Source organism: Pezoporus flaviventris, unplaced genomic scaffold, assembly GCF_033815535.1.
Source record: "Pezoporus flaviventris isolate CSIRO_AGI_PZ_B2104156 unplaced genomic scaffold, CSIRO_AGI_Pfla_v1 ptg000001l, whole genome shotgun sequence".
Taxonomy (NCBI): domain Eukaryota; kingdom Metazoa; phylum Chordata; class Aves; order Psittaciformes; family Psittacidae; genus Pezoporus; species Pezoporus flaviventris.
The window spans coordinates 59,608,336-59,628,369 of NW_026892549.1; the positions used below are offsets into that span (position 1 = coordinate 59,608,336).

At 41.5% G+C, this 20,034-nt stretch overlaps 1 protein-coding gene across 35 annotated transcripts in view; it reads right to left on the reverse strand.

Moving 5' to 3' along the window:
- Positions 1 to 20,034, reverse strand: part of LRRFIP1 (LRR binding FLII interacting protein 1) — a 107,912-nt gene that overhangs the window by 15,894 nt on the left and 71,984 nt on the right. For 16 of the 35 annotated variants that reach the window (XM_061460681.1, XM_061460671.1, XM_061460704.1 and 13 more), the window contains 10 exons: positions 19,767 to 19,832; positions 16,194 to 16,271; positions 7,841 to 7,873; positions 6,674 to 6,799; positions 5,822 to 5,893; positions 3,768 to 3,938; positions 2,693 to 2,785; positions 2,125 to 2,217; positions 845 to 937; positions 235 to 376 (listed from right to left, as the gene is read on the reverse strand). In XM_061460681.1, coding sequence (XP_061316665.1) covers positions 235 to 376; positions 845 to 937; positions 2,125 to 2,217; positions 2,693 to 2,785; positions 3,768 to 3,938; positions 5,822 to 5,893; positions 6,674 to 6,799; positions 7,841 to 7,873; positions 16,194 to 16,271; positions 19,767 to 19,832 — 967 coding nt within the window. The remainder of the gene's footprint in view (positions 1 to 234; positions 377 to 844; positions 938 to 2,124; positions 2,218 to 2,692; positions 2,786 to 3,767; positions 3,939 to 5,821; positions 5,894 to 6,673; positions 6,800 to 7,840; positions 7,874 to 16,193; positions 16,272 to 19,766; positions 19,833 to 20,034) is intronic. The other 19 variants (XM_061460592.1, XM_061460572.1, XM_061460564.1 and 16 more) reach the window with 6 other exon arrangements.

Sequence of the window (20,034 nt, forward strand, 5' to 3'; positions counted from 1 at the left end):
GTTCGTATTCTCATCCTTTATCACCTTGAATGGGAAATTAAGTCTGCCTTTGCAGGAAACTGCACAAACAGTTGGAAGCGATCATGACAATCATGCGGACAAATGCATGGTAAGTGATTTAAAATGTAGCATGCTGCGTGATGTGTTAATTGTCCCACTAACAAATGCCCAAACTCCAAGCAAAGATGAATGAATGGACAGACAGAAAGATATGAAAAAAGATACAGTGCTTACCTAACATCCCATCCCCTCCAGTCTTCAATGCCAGAGTTGTGCCTGGAACAGTTTTGGAAGAATCTAAGTGTTCTTCGTTATCAAGAATGTCTGATGTCTCCCCATTGGTGGCTACATCAGAATCTGGGATTATTCCATGTTTCTGTGGAGAAATAAAAGCAATGCTTTAGAGTCTGCTGCTCAGAAAGGGTGGGACTGTTCAAGTGTTCTTGTCCTTGTATTCTGAATAAACAATTGCTTCAATGATTCCACTAAACATGGCTGGAAGTCAGAAAAGAGCATGGAATATTACAATTTTCAGTTTGGCCAGTAGGAAAGAAGCATGTGATCCCAGCTCTTTGCTTCTTTAACCGTACATTTGCTGCAGAAAATATTCCTCAAAGAAGCATCTTCTACAAAAGCAACTACTTAATACTACAGTCTATACTACGAGTTCACAGTCTATATTAGGGGGATGGAGTTTATTGCAGAAAATTCCTGAAATGGCAAATTATAGGCAACATGAAAAATAGAGTTCTTGTTGCCGAGCTGGATTCAAATTTTCTGCACAAATGTACAGGAGGGAAAGGTCAGGTGCTGAATAGAAATCGCTTTCACTCCTCTTCCATACCTTTAGTTGCTCCTTCAGCACAACCACTTCATCTCTAAGGTCATCCCGCTCACTCCTTATGGAATCAAAGAAATCTTTCTGCCTCTCTAACGCCTGAGTTCCCAACACAAACAGAGGGCGAGGAGATGCAAAGAAAGGAGGGGAGAGAAGTAAAGACCATGAAAAGCAAGGGTAAACAAGGAATGAGCAGATTTAAGATATTCAGAGATTGATGGAAGTGGCACGTATGAAAAAGGTAAAGTTTACACATTAAAGGACCAAGTTTACATACACACAGATGAGCTTCAAATCCAAGAAAGGCACAGCTTATTCAATAACCAGGAATTCCTACTGAAGACATTTTGAGCCTAATCCTTCCTTAGAGATCCTTCAAATAAGGATCCACTCATATCTGCTAGACAAGTTAATTCATATCTCTATTACTTCATCATGCCCATTGAAGACACAGTGCCATTCCCATGTGTTAACAGAACAGTTTGAAAGCAGGGGCAGCAGATTTTACCAGGCTTTTTATTCCACGGTTCTTCCATCTGGTGCAGTACATTTCAATTAATTTGAAAGCTGCCATTAAGTCATCATTAGACTCAGATGTACCAGATGCAAATGCGTATTTTCCTACTGACACCCCCCCCCCCCAATATTTCAATATTATTGAAGTACAAGTAGAACAGCAATAATAATTACACAGCTTTGAGTTTCAAGTTGCTACAAGTTGTTGGACATTGCAAGTATCACAACAGGCAACTTCCCAGATTTCTCTTTCCTTCTATATTCAAAAAGTCTTTTGGCTCATTGTTAGAAAAGAAATCCAAGCTTTTCTTTAAGAGTGGATTTTCATTTGCCTTTGACAGGGGGCTGTGGGAAGGGATGAGAAGCAAGAGAGGTTTAAAGACTTACATCCCAATAGCCCATAAATAGCTCTTTACTACCTCTGTTTCTGCTCAGTCTGCAGATTAAATCTGAATAAGGAAAAATTCAGTGCTGATGGAACTGCATTATAAATAGCAGCTCCTTTCTCAATATGGCAAATACAAATGGTGCACCACAGCAAATAAATGACCCCAGGTTTTGAAATCAGACCAGCTGCTAAATTTTTATTGGATTTCATGATACTTGCCAAAGAAAAAATTTCCTATTTGCTAGTTCATTGGTAAGACAATAAGACAGCCACACAAAGCAAAGTCACTAAGGAGGATTATATTCATGAGGTTTTGCAAAAGCAGGGTCAGCTGGCGGAACAAAAGGACCACTCTGAACATTGCAGGAGATGACAGGCCTACCCCTATTTTTTTGTCTTTCCACTCTATTGTCTCCTGAAGATCAGAAATTTCCCTGACATAGCTCTGCTGTTTCTGTTGCAGCTGTTGGATTTCCTGAGAGACAGGAGCAAAACAAGAAGACAGAAAGCAGATAACAGGTTAGCAAAGAAGTTCAAGATCACAGTGATGCCAAAGAATGAAACAAGTCAGGTGCTAAAGGCTATCTATGTATGTACTGTTTCCGACATTTGAACTAAACCTATGTTCCTGAAGACAGTCTTACAAGTCACGAGTTGACTTGAAATAATTAAGACTGTTCCATCAGTTTCCTCTGCATCTCCACAAACAGCTGGGAAAACACAGCTTATTTCAGGACAAGGCAAGAAAAGAAGTCCGACTTCAGCTAATATTTAGGAAAGTGCCGTTTCCATTAGCCAGCTCTGAACCTGTTCAGACTGAAACACTAATATTTCTTCAGGTGAAAAACTTGAGTAGGGAATAAAATTCTCTGTGCCTCACGTTCCACATTCCTATGGCTAACTGGGAACATACCAATCAAAAGAGCCATTAAAGCAAAAAGGTTACTTACTGCAAGCATTTCTTCTCTTTGCTTCAAAGCCTCTTTGATTTCCATGAACTGAAATTGCAATATGCTATGAGCATGCTTCTCCCTCTCAAATTCCTATAATGAAATAATAATGAGATTTTTATTGATCAAAAATAGCATCCCATGAAAAAAAGAAGAGAAAATAAGCCCAAACACAAAGAAAATGCTTATTGCTGTGCAATTCTTGAATATTCCTCTAATCACAATCCTCTAAGAGTACAATTTTTTGTACAGTCTCATTTGTGCTTTTTCTAAGAAACTATTATTCCAACAAATAGAGAAGTGGCAGACATCATTTAGCCAGTTTCATAAGTTGAGCAGCAGGCTGTCAATGAGCATCTCAAATCCTACAGACTTCACAGATAAACGGATGGGAATTTAACCCTTTCACATAGCCATGTAGTAAAAGTCAGCTAGACGCTGTGGGCAAGAAAAAACCAACCAAACAAAAAACCCCCATCACCAAAAAATCCCCCAAACAACCTGCATAAAAACCACCAACAACCTCTCCCCCCCCCCCCCCCCCCCATGAAACAACAAAATAATGAAGCACCAAAAAAAAACAACCAACCAAACCCCTTGTACCACACTTACGTCCCAGGAACTGTGCTTTTTGAAGTGCACTACAGTTAAATGCCCCAAGCTAAAAAGCCAGTTCTGAAAAGCTAACACAAGCCCCAGCTTTATTATTTAACACAGCTCACTGGCAGTCAGATGCTGAATTAACATTAAACTGAACTGAACCCTCAATTGCACAGAACTATTGTATCTTTAAATTAAGATACAATATAAAAGGGCATGTGATAATATCAATATAGCCTTACCATATAAAACATTTCTTAACTGCTTCAGAAATCGCTTTTTAAGACAAACTCAGGGAAGATTTCCATTTATATGATCACAAGCACATTACAAGCTGCTATTCCACTTGCTTTAACAGTAACTAAAACAGTAACTTAGTTAAAATCTTAAATAGCATTTTAGTTGCCTCCTCCCAAAGGACTCTGACCCCCTCACAAAACCTCCCCATTGTACATGCCACTGCTATTATACATACTTTACTTTTTTCTTCATATTGCCGCCTGGACTCTGCCAGCTGTTCTTCTAACTCTAAGAGCGCATCCTTCAGGGTATCTACTTGGTACATGAAATTTGTTTTTTCATTGTCTAGTTGAGCATTTGACACCATAGCCTTCTTATATTTCTCTTCAACTTCGGCTAGAGAGTCCTGCAAAGAATAAGCAACCACAGAGAGCTATAAAGGATCCTTTGCCAACCAAGACCTTCAACGAGAACATTAAACGCTAAATCACAAGTATGCTCAGTACTCCCAGGGAAACCAGTGTAATCATGTGCTAGAGATGCTTACCAACTGTCCCAAGGTGAGGATAACCTCCCCTGTTCCCACCAGACTTCTGTTTATAAGCAAGGAACCTTACCTCAGGACAAATAAAATGCTTCCTGTTCTCTGCTGCTTCAGCTTCTGCCTTCTCAGTTTTCTTCCTTCCCCTCCTCCCCTGCCCCTGCAGGTTGGCAGCTCAAAGCAGCTGCTGAAGATGACATGCAGGACTATTGGTTGGGTTTTCTTAAAGGTAAACTGGGCTTGATTTAAGATCATTTTAAGATGACCTTAGGCCTTAAAATGAGGCAGTTTGACAGCCACTTCACACAAACTTGCAGGGATCCTGGAAGCGTGGGAACAACTGAATATACTGACTCAGAATTCATGGTGAAAAAGCTGCAGCTTCTAGGACCTGATGTATCATTTTTCATTAGGTTTTCTGGATCTCATCCCTTCTTTACAAATTCACTCCGCAAGATACAATTCCCAGTATTGTGAAAACCACTCCTACCAACATGACCTGAATATAAGATACTGGGGTATTTGTAACAATAAATGATGGCAAAATAACGCTCAGGATAATTCTCTGTGTTCGTGCAGTCAAACTTTGCAGTATTTGATTTTAATACAGAAATGAAAGAGTTACATAAAACAGTGCAAATACGCAAACAAGGAGGGCACGGATGTCGAGATTTTAGTTTACAGGTCAAGCAATTTCTCTTGCAACTAAAGTAACCCTAATAATTACATCTAAAGCACAGGTGAGTTTCATATACTTCCTATTTCATTCAATAAACAGAACTGGGAATTACAGTATTGAAATAATAGCAAAAATCACCTGAAAGTTGAATCAGTTTAGTTTACTTTTGCTTTGAGAAGTAAGACAATTTATCTTTAAGGATGTGAATTTGTACAGATCCAAACACAAACTGTGCTTTGGTGCACTTTCCAGACCAAGGATGAGAAATACCAAGCACAGGAAAGCCACCAGGATTTGGAAACAAGTGTTAGGATCAAACCTCAGAAAGTAACTGGAAAGGAAATATATGCAAGTAAGAAGCTGAAGTAGTTGCTGCACCACTCTTTCAGCATACTATGTTTTGTTTCCTTAGCATCTTCACCTCAAATGCAGTCTAAGAGACATGAATTGAAAAGGGACATACTGAAAGTGACTCTAAAAGGGCCTACAATAGATCTGAAGAGCGACTTTTTACAAGGACAGGAGTGACAGGACAAGGGGGACTGGCTTTAAACGGATGGAGGGGAGATTTAAATTAGGTATTAGGAGTTCTTCCCTGTGAGACACTGGCACAGATTTCCAACTTTCCAAAGTTATGCTGGACCTTATCGAAGCAAAACCATACAAGCTTTTAAACTCCAATTTTTCACAGAACTGTATGACATGAGTTCTAGCTCACTTCCAGTGCTGGGAGGTTCCCTGGATAAGAAAACTATATATATATATATATATATAAAAAAAAAAAAAACTAGTCATTTTAATTTGCTAGCAAAATGATTACTTTCCAAACAGTGAAGACAACATGCAACAGTAATCAGTGGCCTTTCACTTAACAGATGGAAGCATTTTTCACCACAATCACTCAAGATCAGAACAGGTATTTTTCCAGTTCATGAAATGCTTTTCACACAAGTTACAAGCCCTCCCAGAAGATGGCAAAGCATGCAAGGTGAGTTCTAGGTCCCACATGGACTCTCTGCATGTTTAGCTAGTGTTAATGATCACACTCCAGGCTGCAATAAACCAGTACCTTCATTTCTTTCAGTCCCTGCATGTATTTGCCTTCTACATCCTGAATCTGGTTCTTTAACTCATAGATATCCTGAGAGAAATGGTGAGAAAGGTGAATGATGCCACAAACCAACAGGCAGAAGTGCAGCTGATAGGAAAAAGCAAGTGTTCAAAACTTATTTTCCAGTCTCTCTCCTCTTTTGTCCTTGATCACAAGGAAATAACTATCTTTCAGCTGCTTTACAGCGATGAAACTGGGACAGACCTGCTTCTATCTGAGGTCCTAATACACATCCAGATGCTTTAAGTGGCTGTAAATTCAGCAGAGTTTTAAGTCAGATGCATGGAAGTTAACAGAACACAGATTCCTCATTTTAAAACAGTCTTCAGAAGGGAACATTAAGAAAAAACAGATTCCAAGAACTATTTAACTATGGACTACCCAGACTAGCACTCAATGATACAGACACTGGATCGTGTCGCTATTTGCTAATGTGTCCAACCTCATGGAATCATAAACAAGATTACAAAAATACAGCTCCCTCCCCAAATTAGCATCCAGCAAGTGCAGTGATTCTTCCCTCGTTTCAATCTCCTATTATTGTGCTCTACTGAGTCCACTTCCTATTTCATTAGCTTAGGATGAGATGTGTCCATTATGATCAGTCTGTTCTGCTATCATACACCCAAATATTCCTGCAATACACACTAGCTCCCAGCAGCATGTCTCTAGCAAAGCTATCCATTTTTCGTTTACAGCATACAATTCACTTTGGCAGAACTGGCAGGAGGGGAGGACAAGCCAGTTTCTTTCCTGGAAGGAAGTCTAAAGGATATTTAACAATTTATTCTGGTTTGAAGTATTTCTCACCTTTATTTCTCTAATAGATGCCTCTGTATCAGCAGAGATGGACGTATCCCCACTGCCTCTTCGTGAAGAAGTCCCCCCCAGAGAAGCTAAGGTAGCTGCTGATAGACTTGAGACAGTACGTGCTCCCTATAATCACACACAGTTTAAAATGTTTAGAACTTTTCTAGATACATTGTGCATTTGTAGTTTGTTTGGTTGCTTGAATATACATGTAACCAGCCCTTGCACTTCTAAATTGTGAAGGTCTGATCGAGATTTAATAAGGGAAACTAAGGAGAAAAGACAGAGCAGATGTATTTAAACACTACTGTAACAGGAGTTTGCATGAATTAGCTTCCCGCTATTAATTCTTAATTCGATAGAAAGTCTTTAGGGGCTAGTATCATCTTGCTAGATACTTTCAAAACTTGTAATAATACACTTTGTAGCTCCTCTCCATTGATGGATGCTTATCTACTCTGCAGCAGTAGCAACAATAACTGTTTTACTGTACTGAGGGTTCTGCATTAAGCCACTGCAGTATTCTCCTCTTTTATTACTAATTAGTTATTGTTACATAATACTGTAATTAAAATGTACTAAACAAACACAGTATTCATGTGACTTGGCCTAAAGCAATTTCAGGCTAGCTGAAAGGGCAACTACTTAACATCTGAATGACCAGTGGTTGAAAAGTTCACCTGCAAAAATGTAATAAAAGAAGGTTCCAACAACTCCTTTCAATAGCTTAAGAGGGCTTACAAGAAATCTGAAGGGGGACGTTTTATAAGGTCATGGAGTGACAGAATAAGGGGGAATGGCTTTAAACTGACAAAGGGAAGATTTAGATTAGATACTAGGAAGCAGCTCTTCCCTGTGAGGCGCTGGCACAGGGTGTCCAGAGAAGCTGTGGCTGCCTCATCTCTGGCAGTGTTCAAGGCCAGGTTGGACACAGGGGCTTGGAGCATCCTCTCTAGTGGAAGGTGTCCCGGCCCATAGCAGGGGAGTGGAACTGGATGAGCTTTAAGGTCCCTTCCAAGCCAAACCAGGCTGGGATTCTATGAATTTAAGTTTATGCGCCACAATGGATTTTATAGAAGGTTTCTGTACACTTACCGTGAGTTCTATCTACCATAAAGAATGTGAAGAAAGCACTATTGTCAGAGTAATTCATAAGATCCTTCTTACCTTCTCAAAGTCTTTTTCTGGCCTTTCCTCAATCTGTAAAACAAAGATTAAGAAGGATTTATTAATGTAATCAGAAAAGGACAAGTAAAGGCAGTAAGATATCAGAAAGGGAATTATTAAACCTGTGAAAGACTCTTCTTTAGCCATTTCTAGGCACTTAAAAAGCAGCCAGCTCACTCAGAACAGCTGTGTCCTGACTGGACAATTTATCTCAAGTTTCTAAACTCCATGTAATGAATTGGAATATACTTACTGATAGGAACTAATTTGGTCTATTAAATAAGACAGAGGAATATTTTTTTCACATGTTCTACATGACATTTCAAACATGAAGATGGTATGTGATCTATGAGTTAACAAAGCAAGAATACAATGGGCTTGAACTCAAAGCCCCATATGTCTTACCCTGGACATAAACCCAGCTGTATGCAGCTGCTGTACTGATGTATGCAGACACATCTTATTTACTTTGGGTCAATTCAAAAATATGCCTCAAATGAACATAGCAATTTACTTCAGTAGAGAGGTGTCCTGGGTTCAGCAGTAGCAGTCATTTTTCTCCTTCTTGGTAGCTGGTGTAGTGCAGTGTTTTGACTTTCAGCTCGGGAACAGAGCTGATAACGATGTTTTGGTTTGGCCAAGGACTTTGTGAGCCTCATGCTCTGCCAGGGGGAAGGGGAAGCCAGGAGGAAGCAGAGACAGGACACCTGACCCAAACTGACCAAAGAGCTATTCCATACCACAGCACGTCATGCCCAGGATGTAACTGGGAGTTAGCCGGAAAGGCTGGGAGACTGCAGGGTTGGAGGAGGTATCGGTCAGAGCTTGGTCGGGCTTGGGGGGCGAGTTATCGGTCAGTGGGTGGTGAGGTGTTGTATTCTGTTCCCTTGTTATTTCCTTTATCATTATTATCATTGGTGGTAGCAGTAGTGATTTGTGTTATACCTTAGTTACTAAACTGTTCTTATCTCAACCCGTGGGAGTTGCATTCTTTTGATTCTCCTCTCCGTCCCTCCGAGAGCAGGGGGAGGGCAAGAAAGGGGGGGAAGTGAGCGAACGAATTACCTGACTGGGTTTAAACCACGACAAGAGGTTAAGTTTTTCAACCGAGAGATCAATACATTTCCAGACCAAGACAGCTTCTTGAAGTTAAATTATTTATGGACCTTAACTGAAAAAGGGCTACCTCTGAAGACTGCCAGCACACCCTCCCCATTCCAAAAATCAAGAAACCAAGTCAGACCTGAAGGACTGTGCTGTGTCTGCACAGCTCCCAAAAGAAGAACGGGAATGGAAGGGGGGGTGGGGGGCTGGGGAAAGAAATCTAAAGTTTTAAAAACTCTGTGAGTATTCTCTGCTTAAGATGAAAGGTGACTGCAGCTTCAAGTAGAGATCCGAGAAAGGCTGAGATGACAAAACCTGATCATCAAGTCAAATATCAGGGACCAGTTCAAAGTTGAAATAAACATCTCTTACGGTTTTCGTACTTGGCTGGAATTTACTAATTCCAAAGGGAGATCTTTATTAAAACTAGTCTAGAAGAAGTAAAACAGAGCCAAAGTAGTAGCATTTGGGAGTACAGAAAATTACCTTCAATACTGACACCACAAATGCTCAAAAGAGAGTTACAGAGTAAAGCCCACATACACCCTGAAAAGATTTGGTTTACTCCTCGGTGGGAGCCCATCCTATCCACTTCTTCATGCTCTGAAACAAAACAAATATACAAGTTCCCAAAAGCAGGAGTGATTCACAGCAGAATCTTTCCGTAAGTATCTCCATCTAAAGTGGAACTGAGTGTAAAAGGGTCCAAGTGAAATTAAAGGCTCAGCAGAACTCATTAAGTCCAGAACACGTCAACCTCCTCTGGGAACATTCAGCACCACAGCCAAGATGGTTTCCCAAAAGATTCTGCGAAAATTCCTGGCTTCCCCAGATCAAGAGCCCGAAAGCCAAAGGGAGAAGTGTTTCTGAAATGACTGCGGGAAAAAAATCAGGCGAGATCCAGTTCAGGGGAAGGCAGCGGATACTGAGGTTGAGAGTTAGTGTCATTGAAAACACACTCTGAAACTACAGCTCTTTCCAATCAGTCCACGTTTGGCACAGGGTTGTTTTTTCCCTCTGAATTATACAGAATAATATATGGATGATCCCACTCATTTTTCTTATTATTACCAGTGGTACCCTACGAAAAAAAACAAACCCAGAACTAAGAGGTATCTCTTCCAAATCAGCTTTTTACATTAACAACACATATCATAAATCCCCTATGATTAGCATTAAGGAAATTTAAGACTTATGCTTTGAATTAAAACCCAGACTTAAAGCACTAGATTATAAACTTCATGAAGACCCTGAAGAGACAAAGTACTGGGGGAGAGGGAGGAATCTGAATTTTTAGTAAGAGAAGGTCACTAATGAAGGCAGTTAGTTCAGTTCAGACCCAACAAACAAGATGGACTGCCTTTTGCAAACAGCCTACTATTTTCACGCCAGATAATTCCAAGGTGTGGATTTGGCAGCCTTCTAAGCCTGGCCAAACACTATGTTGTTGTTTATCAATATTGTCACCTTACCAAAGATTAGTGTATCTTCACAAATCTCCCCCCAGAAATTTAGCCTGGAGTTAGACCAGACTAAAATCTACTGTATGGGTTTAGGACACAACTCAAGATACTCTTTTCCTTAAGACATTTGCAAAATGCCCTCTATTACGTGGGGGGGGGGGGAGGAAGAATGCAATCTCAGTTTTTACTAAGATAAAGAAGGGAACAAATATTGATATTGTTTTAATGATGCATCATCAGGCAAATAAAGGCTTCCACTCCTGAACAGGAAAATGTTGAAGACAGTGTGGCGCAGGATAAGCATACAGCTCTACTCAGAGCACTCACCAACCACACCTGTGAAGCTTGCTATGCATTCATTGCAAAACAATCTTTAATAACTCTCTAAGGGGGTATAATAGTTAATAACTAAAGCTATCAAGTAACTTCTGAAGTTGAGGTGGCTTAAAAAAAAAAAAAGGAATAAAACCAAATCACTTTGTATGAGAGCAATGCTCTCATACACACATCCATTTGGTGCCACGAACGGCACTCTTGAGGGTTTTCTCAAAGGCAGTAATTACCACTGCCAACTGATTGAAACATTAACATCTAAAAATCTAGTGTGTTTTGAAAAAAGCCAGTTCCTCATTCTAACGCACCCTCCTTTCATTACAAAGATGCCTCCTGCTACACAATACTTTCCTAAAAAAAAGTCCACCTGAAACGAGCAGCATTTAATTTTACAGTTATGTGGCAGTGATACACCAAGATCTATAAAGAGTGTCTTGTAGAAAGGTAGAGGTCTATTAATCTATTTTAGATTAATATTTTACATAGTTTTCATTCTACTCATCTTTCAATTACTGTATTCATGGTACCTATCATTCCTTTAAAAAGATAAATGGTGCTTCCCAACAGCAGTCAGCCACCAGAGGGAACCCCAGGTTTTCAGCTTTCACCCTGTTCCCACAACAAGCCCTTTGGCATTTGATCCAGCAAGAATCAAAGAAAGAAAGGTCAGGAAAAAAAGAGGCTTATTTGAAGCTGCACAAAATTCTTGCCCAAAATACTTACCTGCTATATTATCATTCAGTAAAGAATGCTATAATGATTAAATAGACCGAAAACAATCTCTCCACCTCCACAGTACGGTACTCGGCATAGCACTTTATACAAATACCCTGGGTTTGCAAATTCTCTGCATGCAAATATAAAGGACTAACAGAATACTTGCTGGAAGAGGGCATCTAAAGAGGAATTCACCTAATGATACTAGATTCATAGAACATTACACAATTTTCATTTCCACAAAGGTATGGTCTGTCCCTAGAGACAGAATCACAGAATCCCAGACTGGTTTTATTGGAAGGGACATTAAAGCTTATCCAGTTCCACAGGCAGGGACACCTTCCACTAGAGCAGATTGCTTCAAGCCCCTGTGTCCAACCTGGCCTTGAACACTGCCAGGGATGGGGCAGCCACAGCTTCTCTGGGCACCCTGTGCCAGCGCCTCACCTCACCACCCTTGTAGTAAATAGGGTACCTTCCTCTTCACCAACAACTTGTGTACTTTGTATTTTAGTGCATAAAAAGAGCAGGAAAATGAAGCGATTTTCCTGGGAACTCCAGCACGCACATCTTTGTTTTCTCAAGGGGAATGGGTTGTTCTCTGCAAAGTAAGTACAACAGGATCAGAGTCCAGCCCCTTCTGACAACGATTTCAGAAGAAATCCAGAGCTACATTACAAGAAATGCCAGCAACATCAGAGGATTAGTGCCGCTGGAAGCCACATGACGAAACCATCCCATAAGTCTCTATCTGGATCTATTACCTATTTTTCATAGATAAGAATGTAATGTTTGGAAAAGTGTTTCTCTCTACTTTGCAGTCAGCTCGCAGTTTAACCCTTGAAACTCTTTGTCACCAGTGAGTACTGATGCCAAAATCAGAGACCCGCCAGCACTAGCACAGTGCATCCAACAAGACTCTCAAATGCCTACTGAAGAGACCAGAGGCCCTGGAGAGAGTTAAGCGTTAAGCTCCAGCGGCTAGTAAAGATTTAAGAAGAATCAGGACTGAGGCACAATTTCCAGCCTCCTTTACAGGGTTAAAGAAGGGAAATCCGAAACACTTGCAGTTTAGTAGTGCCACATACCACACTCAGGCATAGGAGCAACTTCAGGGTGTTTTAGTACATGGCTGTCACTACTCAGCTCCATCTGAGGTCTTGCACTTCAATCAACTTCCTCATAAAAGCAAGGGGATTTTTTGGGGCAAGAAATCAAATTAAGATCATTTCCTGCTCTTACAGTAATACAGCACAGTTTGAAATGGAAGTATGTCCCACATGGAAGAAAAATTCTTACAATTGGTAGCACCAACACAGGATTAAATCAACAAAAACTAGAATTTAAAGAAAAAGAAGTAAAAGTATTGCAGTCAGCATAACCCCTCCTGCACTCCCCATCTTACCAGGCTGATCGGCTGGGCTGGGACAGGCAGCAACACAGAGTTCCTGTGTTTTTCCAGTGAGAGCCACCATAACACTTAGCTATTAGCAATAAGCCTTCAATATGCAGCAGGGAGAAAACACTGCTGAAATTTGTCAGGTCTAAAGTGGATTTGTCAGCAGTATCCTTGCTCAGGAATGAGTGCTATGCCAAACGTCATTGCTCAAACAAACTTATCAGTCTCTTTGCTCCAGCAGAGCCTTACCCTGGAGGGGCTGAAGGCACATCCACGCTGTCAGGGGATGGGCTCGGCTACAAGCCTACCATAAATAATGTAAGTGCACGGGAGAGAAGGCAAAGCTTGAGCATGCTGATAAATGCTTCCGTGAGAGTTCTGTTACTGTCTTCCTTTTTATTTCTCATGAGAACATGTTCAACTTCTTCAAATGGAAAAAGCTGTTTTGTTCAGAAAGTCTTCAGATAAGTACTACTGCGTTCTGAGTCTATTTGAAATGTGTAAATACTTTTCACTAGTAGTTTATTAAAGTAAGAAAAAATACAGCAATTTGTATTAAAAAGCCCATCTCAGCCTAAACATGCCAGGCCCAAGATTTACTTCCATCTGTACAGATGGGCCTGATGTTTGCTCTGTTAAGACATGGAGTATAATGCTTTAACATTAAACCACACATTCACGTATCTGCAGTAACTGAAAGGAGGGCAGACAGCAATTACTAGGGGAGGTAACTGGGAAAATGTTAAAGACAAATAATCAAACAACAAACTTCATGCAGATATAGTGAATTCTTGAAAATACAAAGACCAATAGATATTCACATATTGTGTTTATGTATCTTCCTGGCTTTTGTTGTAAAACAAGCATGGGAACACAGCCTGACAAAGCTATGTACAGCAGGCAAACTACTGTCACTTTCTGCTCACTGTTTAATGAACACTGGTAGAAGGGGGAAAAAAGAGACAAAATCTAAGGGCTGGAGGGACAAGATAATGTATGCACTAATGATAACAGTACATGGATTTTGTAAACTGTCACGCTCTCAGGAGGTGTAAGCATGCTGGAAATTCAGCTTTTCAACCCAACAAATATTCCCCTTTCCTTTCTACTCCACCAGCAATTTAAAATGTAAACTTGCAATCAAATCTTTATGTGGGTTAATGTCAGAAGGTATATAAAGCAGAATCAAAAAGGCATATGCCTTGATACATTAAGGCAGGAAACCCATCATATCCTGGGCTGCACCCCCAGAGTGTGAGCAGCAGGTCAACGGAGGGGATTCTCCCCATCTGCTGTGCTCTGGGGAGACCCCCCACGCAGTCCTGAGCCAGCTCTGGGGCAACAGCACAAGAGGAATGTGGAGCTGTTGGAGTGAGTCCAGAGGAGGCCATGGAGATGCTGCGAGAGCTGGAGCAGCTCTGCTCTGGAGCCAGGCTGAGAGAGCTGGGCTGGTCCAGCCTGGAGAAGAGAAGGCTCCTTAAGGGGAGACCTTACAGCAGCTCCTGTGCCTAAAGGGGCTCCAGGAAACCTGGAGAGGGGCTTTGGACAAGGGCCTGTAGGGACAGGACAAGGGGAATGGCTTTAACCTGCCAGAGGGGAGACTGAGATGAGCTCTTAGGCAGAAGCTCTTCCCTGTGAGGGTGCTGAGGCACTGCTGGCACAGGGTGCCCAGAGAAGCTGTGGCTGCCCCATCCCTGGCAGTGTTCAAGGCCAGGTTAGACACAGGGGCTTGGAGCAACCTGCTCTGGTGGAAGGTGTCCCTTTGGAGTTGGAACTGGGTAAGTTTTAAGGTCCCTTCCAATGCAAGCAGTTTAATGATTCTATGATTCAGTTTTGGGGATTAGCAATATTAAAACAGTTTTAATGTAGACTGCTGATCTAGACAAGAACAGCCACTTTTTTTACTCTCATAAGTTATCACCATTATTCAAGGAGACGTTTATTCTTCCTCTAGGAAGTCCAAGCAGGCGACATCTCATAACTGTATGAGTGGAAGTAATATACTGCTAAGCCCACTAAGAAGACGGGGCTCTATTTCAGCATCTTTACTGCCAAGAACAAATGCACAACTGAAAATGTATCAAAACACCTTGAAACCTCTGTTAGTAAAAGGCAAGGTGACTCCTTACTGTGAGTTACATGAAAAGGCACCCTGTTTAATACACAAAAAAAGAAAAAAGAGGGAGAGTGGGAAATCACAGGGTGCTGCTGCCTTGACCCCATACAGGATTTAGAGCTTTAAAGAGCAATGCCACACCATTAACAAGGCTTCTAACTATCTTGCATTAGAAGCAAAGCTCCTGCAGTGGTGCCTTTTAGACCCACTATGGCACTAACTCTCAGCTCATCTTCAAGGCCAGGGAAATAACAGAAGCGCTTCACATCCTTTAATAAGCCACTGATTTAAAATAAATAAACAAACAAAAGTGCCTGCTGTCTCCCTGCAGAACAGCTTCCACCAGCTCCTCTCCAGCAGCAAACCATCTCGAGCCACTTGCATACAAACAGTCCCAAGTGTGAGCAGAAAGCTAAAAACCAGGAAATCCCCTCTAGCTCCCAAAGAAGGGCAAGCTGCATTTTGTGGCTACTGTAAGCAACTGGCACCAGTAACTCAGACTGCATGCAAAATACAAATAACGGAAGCCAAGATCAGTGTATTGGTATCCAGTACCTGGATACTGAACAAATGGAATACTATTACTTCCTATCTGGTAAAAAGCAGGGGGGAAAAGTCACAAGAGGTTGGACAAGACTTTGTTATTTTAGTCTTCTTTAGGTACAACTCCATGATGCTCGACATGCCAGGTACACGTAATCCTGCTAGCACTCCACCATGCTAAAGGCTCTATAAGGCCTGGTAATCTACAGGCTAACAAATACGTTCAAATCCAATCTCTGGGCAGCCCTGAAGTAACACATCACCAAAATACTGCTCAACATAGAGAAACTGAACTACTTGAATACTGTAGTAAGATTTAGGGTTTCCTCGTTTTAATAACCAAAGGAAATGTGGCACTAGCATCAACACCACAGACTTTTCACAATACCTATGCTGAGGTGTTTTATGCCCAACTTAGAAAAAAAAAAGAAATAGCAGTCACATGAGTCCAAAGTGTACTTTCTGTTGTAAAAAAGTGTTTATCTGCATGGAAATTACTTTGGTTTTCTAACTCTTCATCTGGTTTACACCTTCTCTGTCTTAAGGATTGCCCAGCAGGTCCAATTAATACCGTAGGTAACTGTCTCAGAAGAGATTGAACATCCTGTATAAAAAAAAAACCCCTGAAGAACAGAGGAATGAAACACTTTAGTGACAAAGAAAAATAAAGGAGCTCACCACTGGACTGGCCCGTGCAGAGCTGGCTCTTGAGGATGCCCGAGATCCTGACCCAAGGTAGCAACTGTACTCAGAAGGCTGCCACAGGAAACCAAGAACAGCAAGCAGAGAAAAAGAGAAAAGCATCAGAATTGAGAAAGGAAATGAGAGAGGACTTAAAGCTTTACATCTGAAGTTAATGACGAAACTGTTGCATGCAGCTGGACAAAGGAATAGCAGTGAAAGTCAGAGACCAGACACCTCAACAGCTCATTTAAAAATTAAAGCAAGTAGTAATTCCAGCTGACAGACCAACAGAGCTTTGATTCAATTCTTAGAAGGACTGAATACAAATGATTTATTTATGTATGTTAAAATACCAGTCACAAGTAAACAACTGTCAGTCTCTATACAAAAGGCTCCACTTCTTTTCAAGAGCTCTGAGGTTCTCTGGTTAGCCTTCTTCCCATGTTTCCAACATTATGCACGTACTAAATGAATCTGTGCTCCACAGGCCAAAGCAAGAAACATCCATCAACGTGGTGATTAAAGTAAAAACTGAGACCATCTCAGAGACTATCTCTCCTGCTTTTCCAGAACCTGCAGTCCTCATCTCCTGTCAAAGAAAGTACTTTAGTCCTTCTTAAAAGCAAACATCTAAGCAGTGAAGCAGAACAGACAGAGCTGACTTACTGCTGAGAAGAAGGAAGAATGTATCTACACTGTTTTATTTCCAGAGGTTATAATGCAGTGGAAGAGGGAAGGGAAATTAAAGTTTCAAGCATCTGGGAAACAGAACTGAAACTTATTCTGGAAATGCATTTTAGGATTATTCCCTCTATTTTCACAGATTTCAGAGCAGCTTCACACTCGATCTTGTATTTGGATGTACTTTACAGAAAGATACGTAAGCATATATAAAAGGGAGTACTGAAGTTCATTCAGAACAGACAGGAATTAAAGAAACTTTTGCCATTTAGCAGACATGGTATTTTCCTTATTGCTACTACAAGGTAATTGTGAATGCAGGCTTTGTAGAGAGGCATGTCAGTCTGCCATATTTCATGTGCAAAAGCAACACAAGGGCAGAGGCAGTTCAGGGACAGGAACAAGCATGAGGAACTGTTCTCCTCAGCTGCTCAGCCTATGCTGCTAATAACTTTTATCAGTTGATTTCATAGGAACTTAAGACTGTTTCTTAGGCACAAAACCACTGCAATCTAAGGAATTACCTACTTCCAAGATGCGCGTTCTCTGCTATTAAGGTTTCTTCTATTAAATTACCTGTCCACTACAGGAATCCCCTGGACTTCTTGTCTGCAGAGACAGTCAGATCTTCACCAAGCTATTGGAGGACTGTTTCAGCATTGTTAGTTATGCTAACAAAGTGGCACAGTATTAAATGAAAATCGGAGTACTAATAAATGACAAGAAGGTAAGCTGGAAATAACCCCAGCTATAGTGCAACTATCAGATTAGTCACTAACCACAAAGCATCACTTTCCAAGGCATACAGCCCTTAGTAAGCCCTTCAAGCAGGGCACAATGTGATCAAGCCATGTCCTCAGATGTCTTACATGAAGTGACACTGGCTTCATGCATCTGAGCTACTGAGCTCAGCCTCAGAGATGACAATACACAGAATCTGGAACTATGCTACATACAATTTACAGCTATTTTCAATCACAGCCACTTCGATTCCTAAATTAAAAGCAAAAAGCACTGAAGTAAACACTTAAGATTTTGGGTCTGGGGTTAAGTAGTTCTAGCACAGAAGCCTTGCAACATCACCAGTGTTTTGTGTTATAACAAGGATGTAGAATAATCTAGAAACACATGACAGGTAAAAAGTATTAACTGCTAATGAGCCCCACATTAATGTTTCACAGGACTGATTTATTCTGTAGTTGCTCCTAGTATTATTGCAGGGCAGAACATGGAAGCAAGGGTCACTTGTTCAGCTGGCTGAGACCAAGCAAGGCTAGTTTTATCCTCTTCCCCTGTCTTCACCTGTCATCTGCTTATCCAAGATCATTCTTTGGGGACAGCTACCCAAATGGCACTCCATGTTAAAAGTGCTATGAGGTTCAGAGACACTAAAATAACTACAGATAACCCCATAATTGTGAAAAGGCTATTCCCTTTGAGGCAAAAACCTTGTACTTCAACTCTCAACATGCAACCATGCAAAAGAAAGTGGAAAGGCTTGATTATACACAGACTTCCAATACCTGTAGCACAGGGTGGGATGGGGAGAGAAGAAAGGGAACCAGCACCAGTGTTTTATTCAGTGTTCCTTGCTGAAGCCATTAACAATGGCTGAAAGACTTATAAAGAGCATTTGGGTTTGGAGCCCACTGGCAATGATTCTTGCCAAGAGTAGAACTGTATCATCTGGACCTCTGAGAGACTTCTCTCGAACAGAAAGACACACCCCATAAAAACCAAGGGCTCAGCACAGCCTTGTGGCAAATTCACTGGACTGCAAGCTGCCACAACGGTCCAAGCATGTAACCAGGGATGAATGGTCCGGAGGAGCCAGATGAAAAACAGGCACAACAGCGACACAAACCTCTGAAGCTCAACAGCCGCAGCAGCAAGATGCACAGACCAGCTACTGCGTCACTGTGACTGCAAGAGGATGGCATCGCCCTGTAAAGGCTAACAAGTGCTCAGTAAACATTCCTGAAAGTGTTTCCCTCTCCAGGCTAACAAAATTGTCACTTTTGAGGTTAAAGTGACATCAGTGCTTTGTCCTGAGGCTTTTTTCTGTTAAGGTGTCAGTGGCAGCTTTTTGTTTGTTGGGGTTTTTCTGTTTGGTTGGGGGTTTTTTGCTACTCAGTGAAGGTGATCAGAGTGTAAGCAGTGTGCCCGCACCACCCAGGCAGATACGACAGCAGCAGATGTACTGCCAGGCCCGAATGACAGGGGCCCCACCTGAGAAGAGATGATGGTATTTTCTGCCTTCTAATCCATAAACCAAGTCCTGCAGCCTCTCTTTCATGAAAGGAAACAATTCCTACTGCCATTCCTCATACTGTTGCTGTCCATAATTGACAGAGCCCTCCACTCACAGGAGTGTGCATTCTGAAAACACCGAGTTGCCCAAGACCCCACTTACAGCATATAAATCCAGAACACCCCAACCCCCAAGTCAAGCCAGCCGTGTGTTCACACGAGTCCTTCACTTCCTGGCTGCAGAAAGGGCTTGAGAGAAGGGAGTGGTTTTTAATCTGTATTTTCAGAAGAAGATTTAAGTCTCAGCAAAGGAAGGGACTCCATGTACCACCTTGTCAAAGTGTTCTATCTACAAACCAAGTGCAAAGCAGAGATGAACACCCTTGCTGTAGTGGGGCGAGTGCCTACTGCTGGATTCTGTCAGTGCAAGAGCATCACAATAGCAGATAAATTCCTACTTATTATTTCATGAAAGCACACAGAAATAGTGCTTGTCCTTTTGCCTATAGCAGTAGGTTATGGATCTCACACAGTCCATCTTAAACGCTGCTCAGCCCAGAAAAGGCTGTGCTCTGGTACACACAGGTTAGTGGGGGACAGAGACAAGACAACAGGGAAATGCAGAAAACATCTTACAGCACGAGAACTAGAGGCACTATACCGACGACTCCCACTGTAAACGCTCTCGTCATACACAGACGCCTACAATTAAAAGACAGAGTCAGAACAGGACTGGCAGACCTCGTTTCTGGTTTCAGTCTGGAGAATTACATGTTCACAAGGTGCAGCACAAAGGAATGAGCAGTATGTGCAAGGACGGGGACATCTCCCATATGCAACCACAAGCAACATGCAAGTGAAGTTCTAACACGACCTGAAGATGTGAGCTGGAAAATGCCACGAG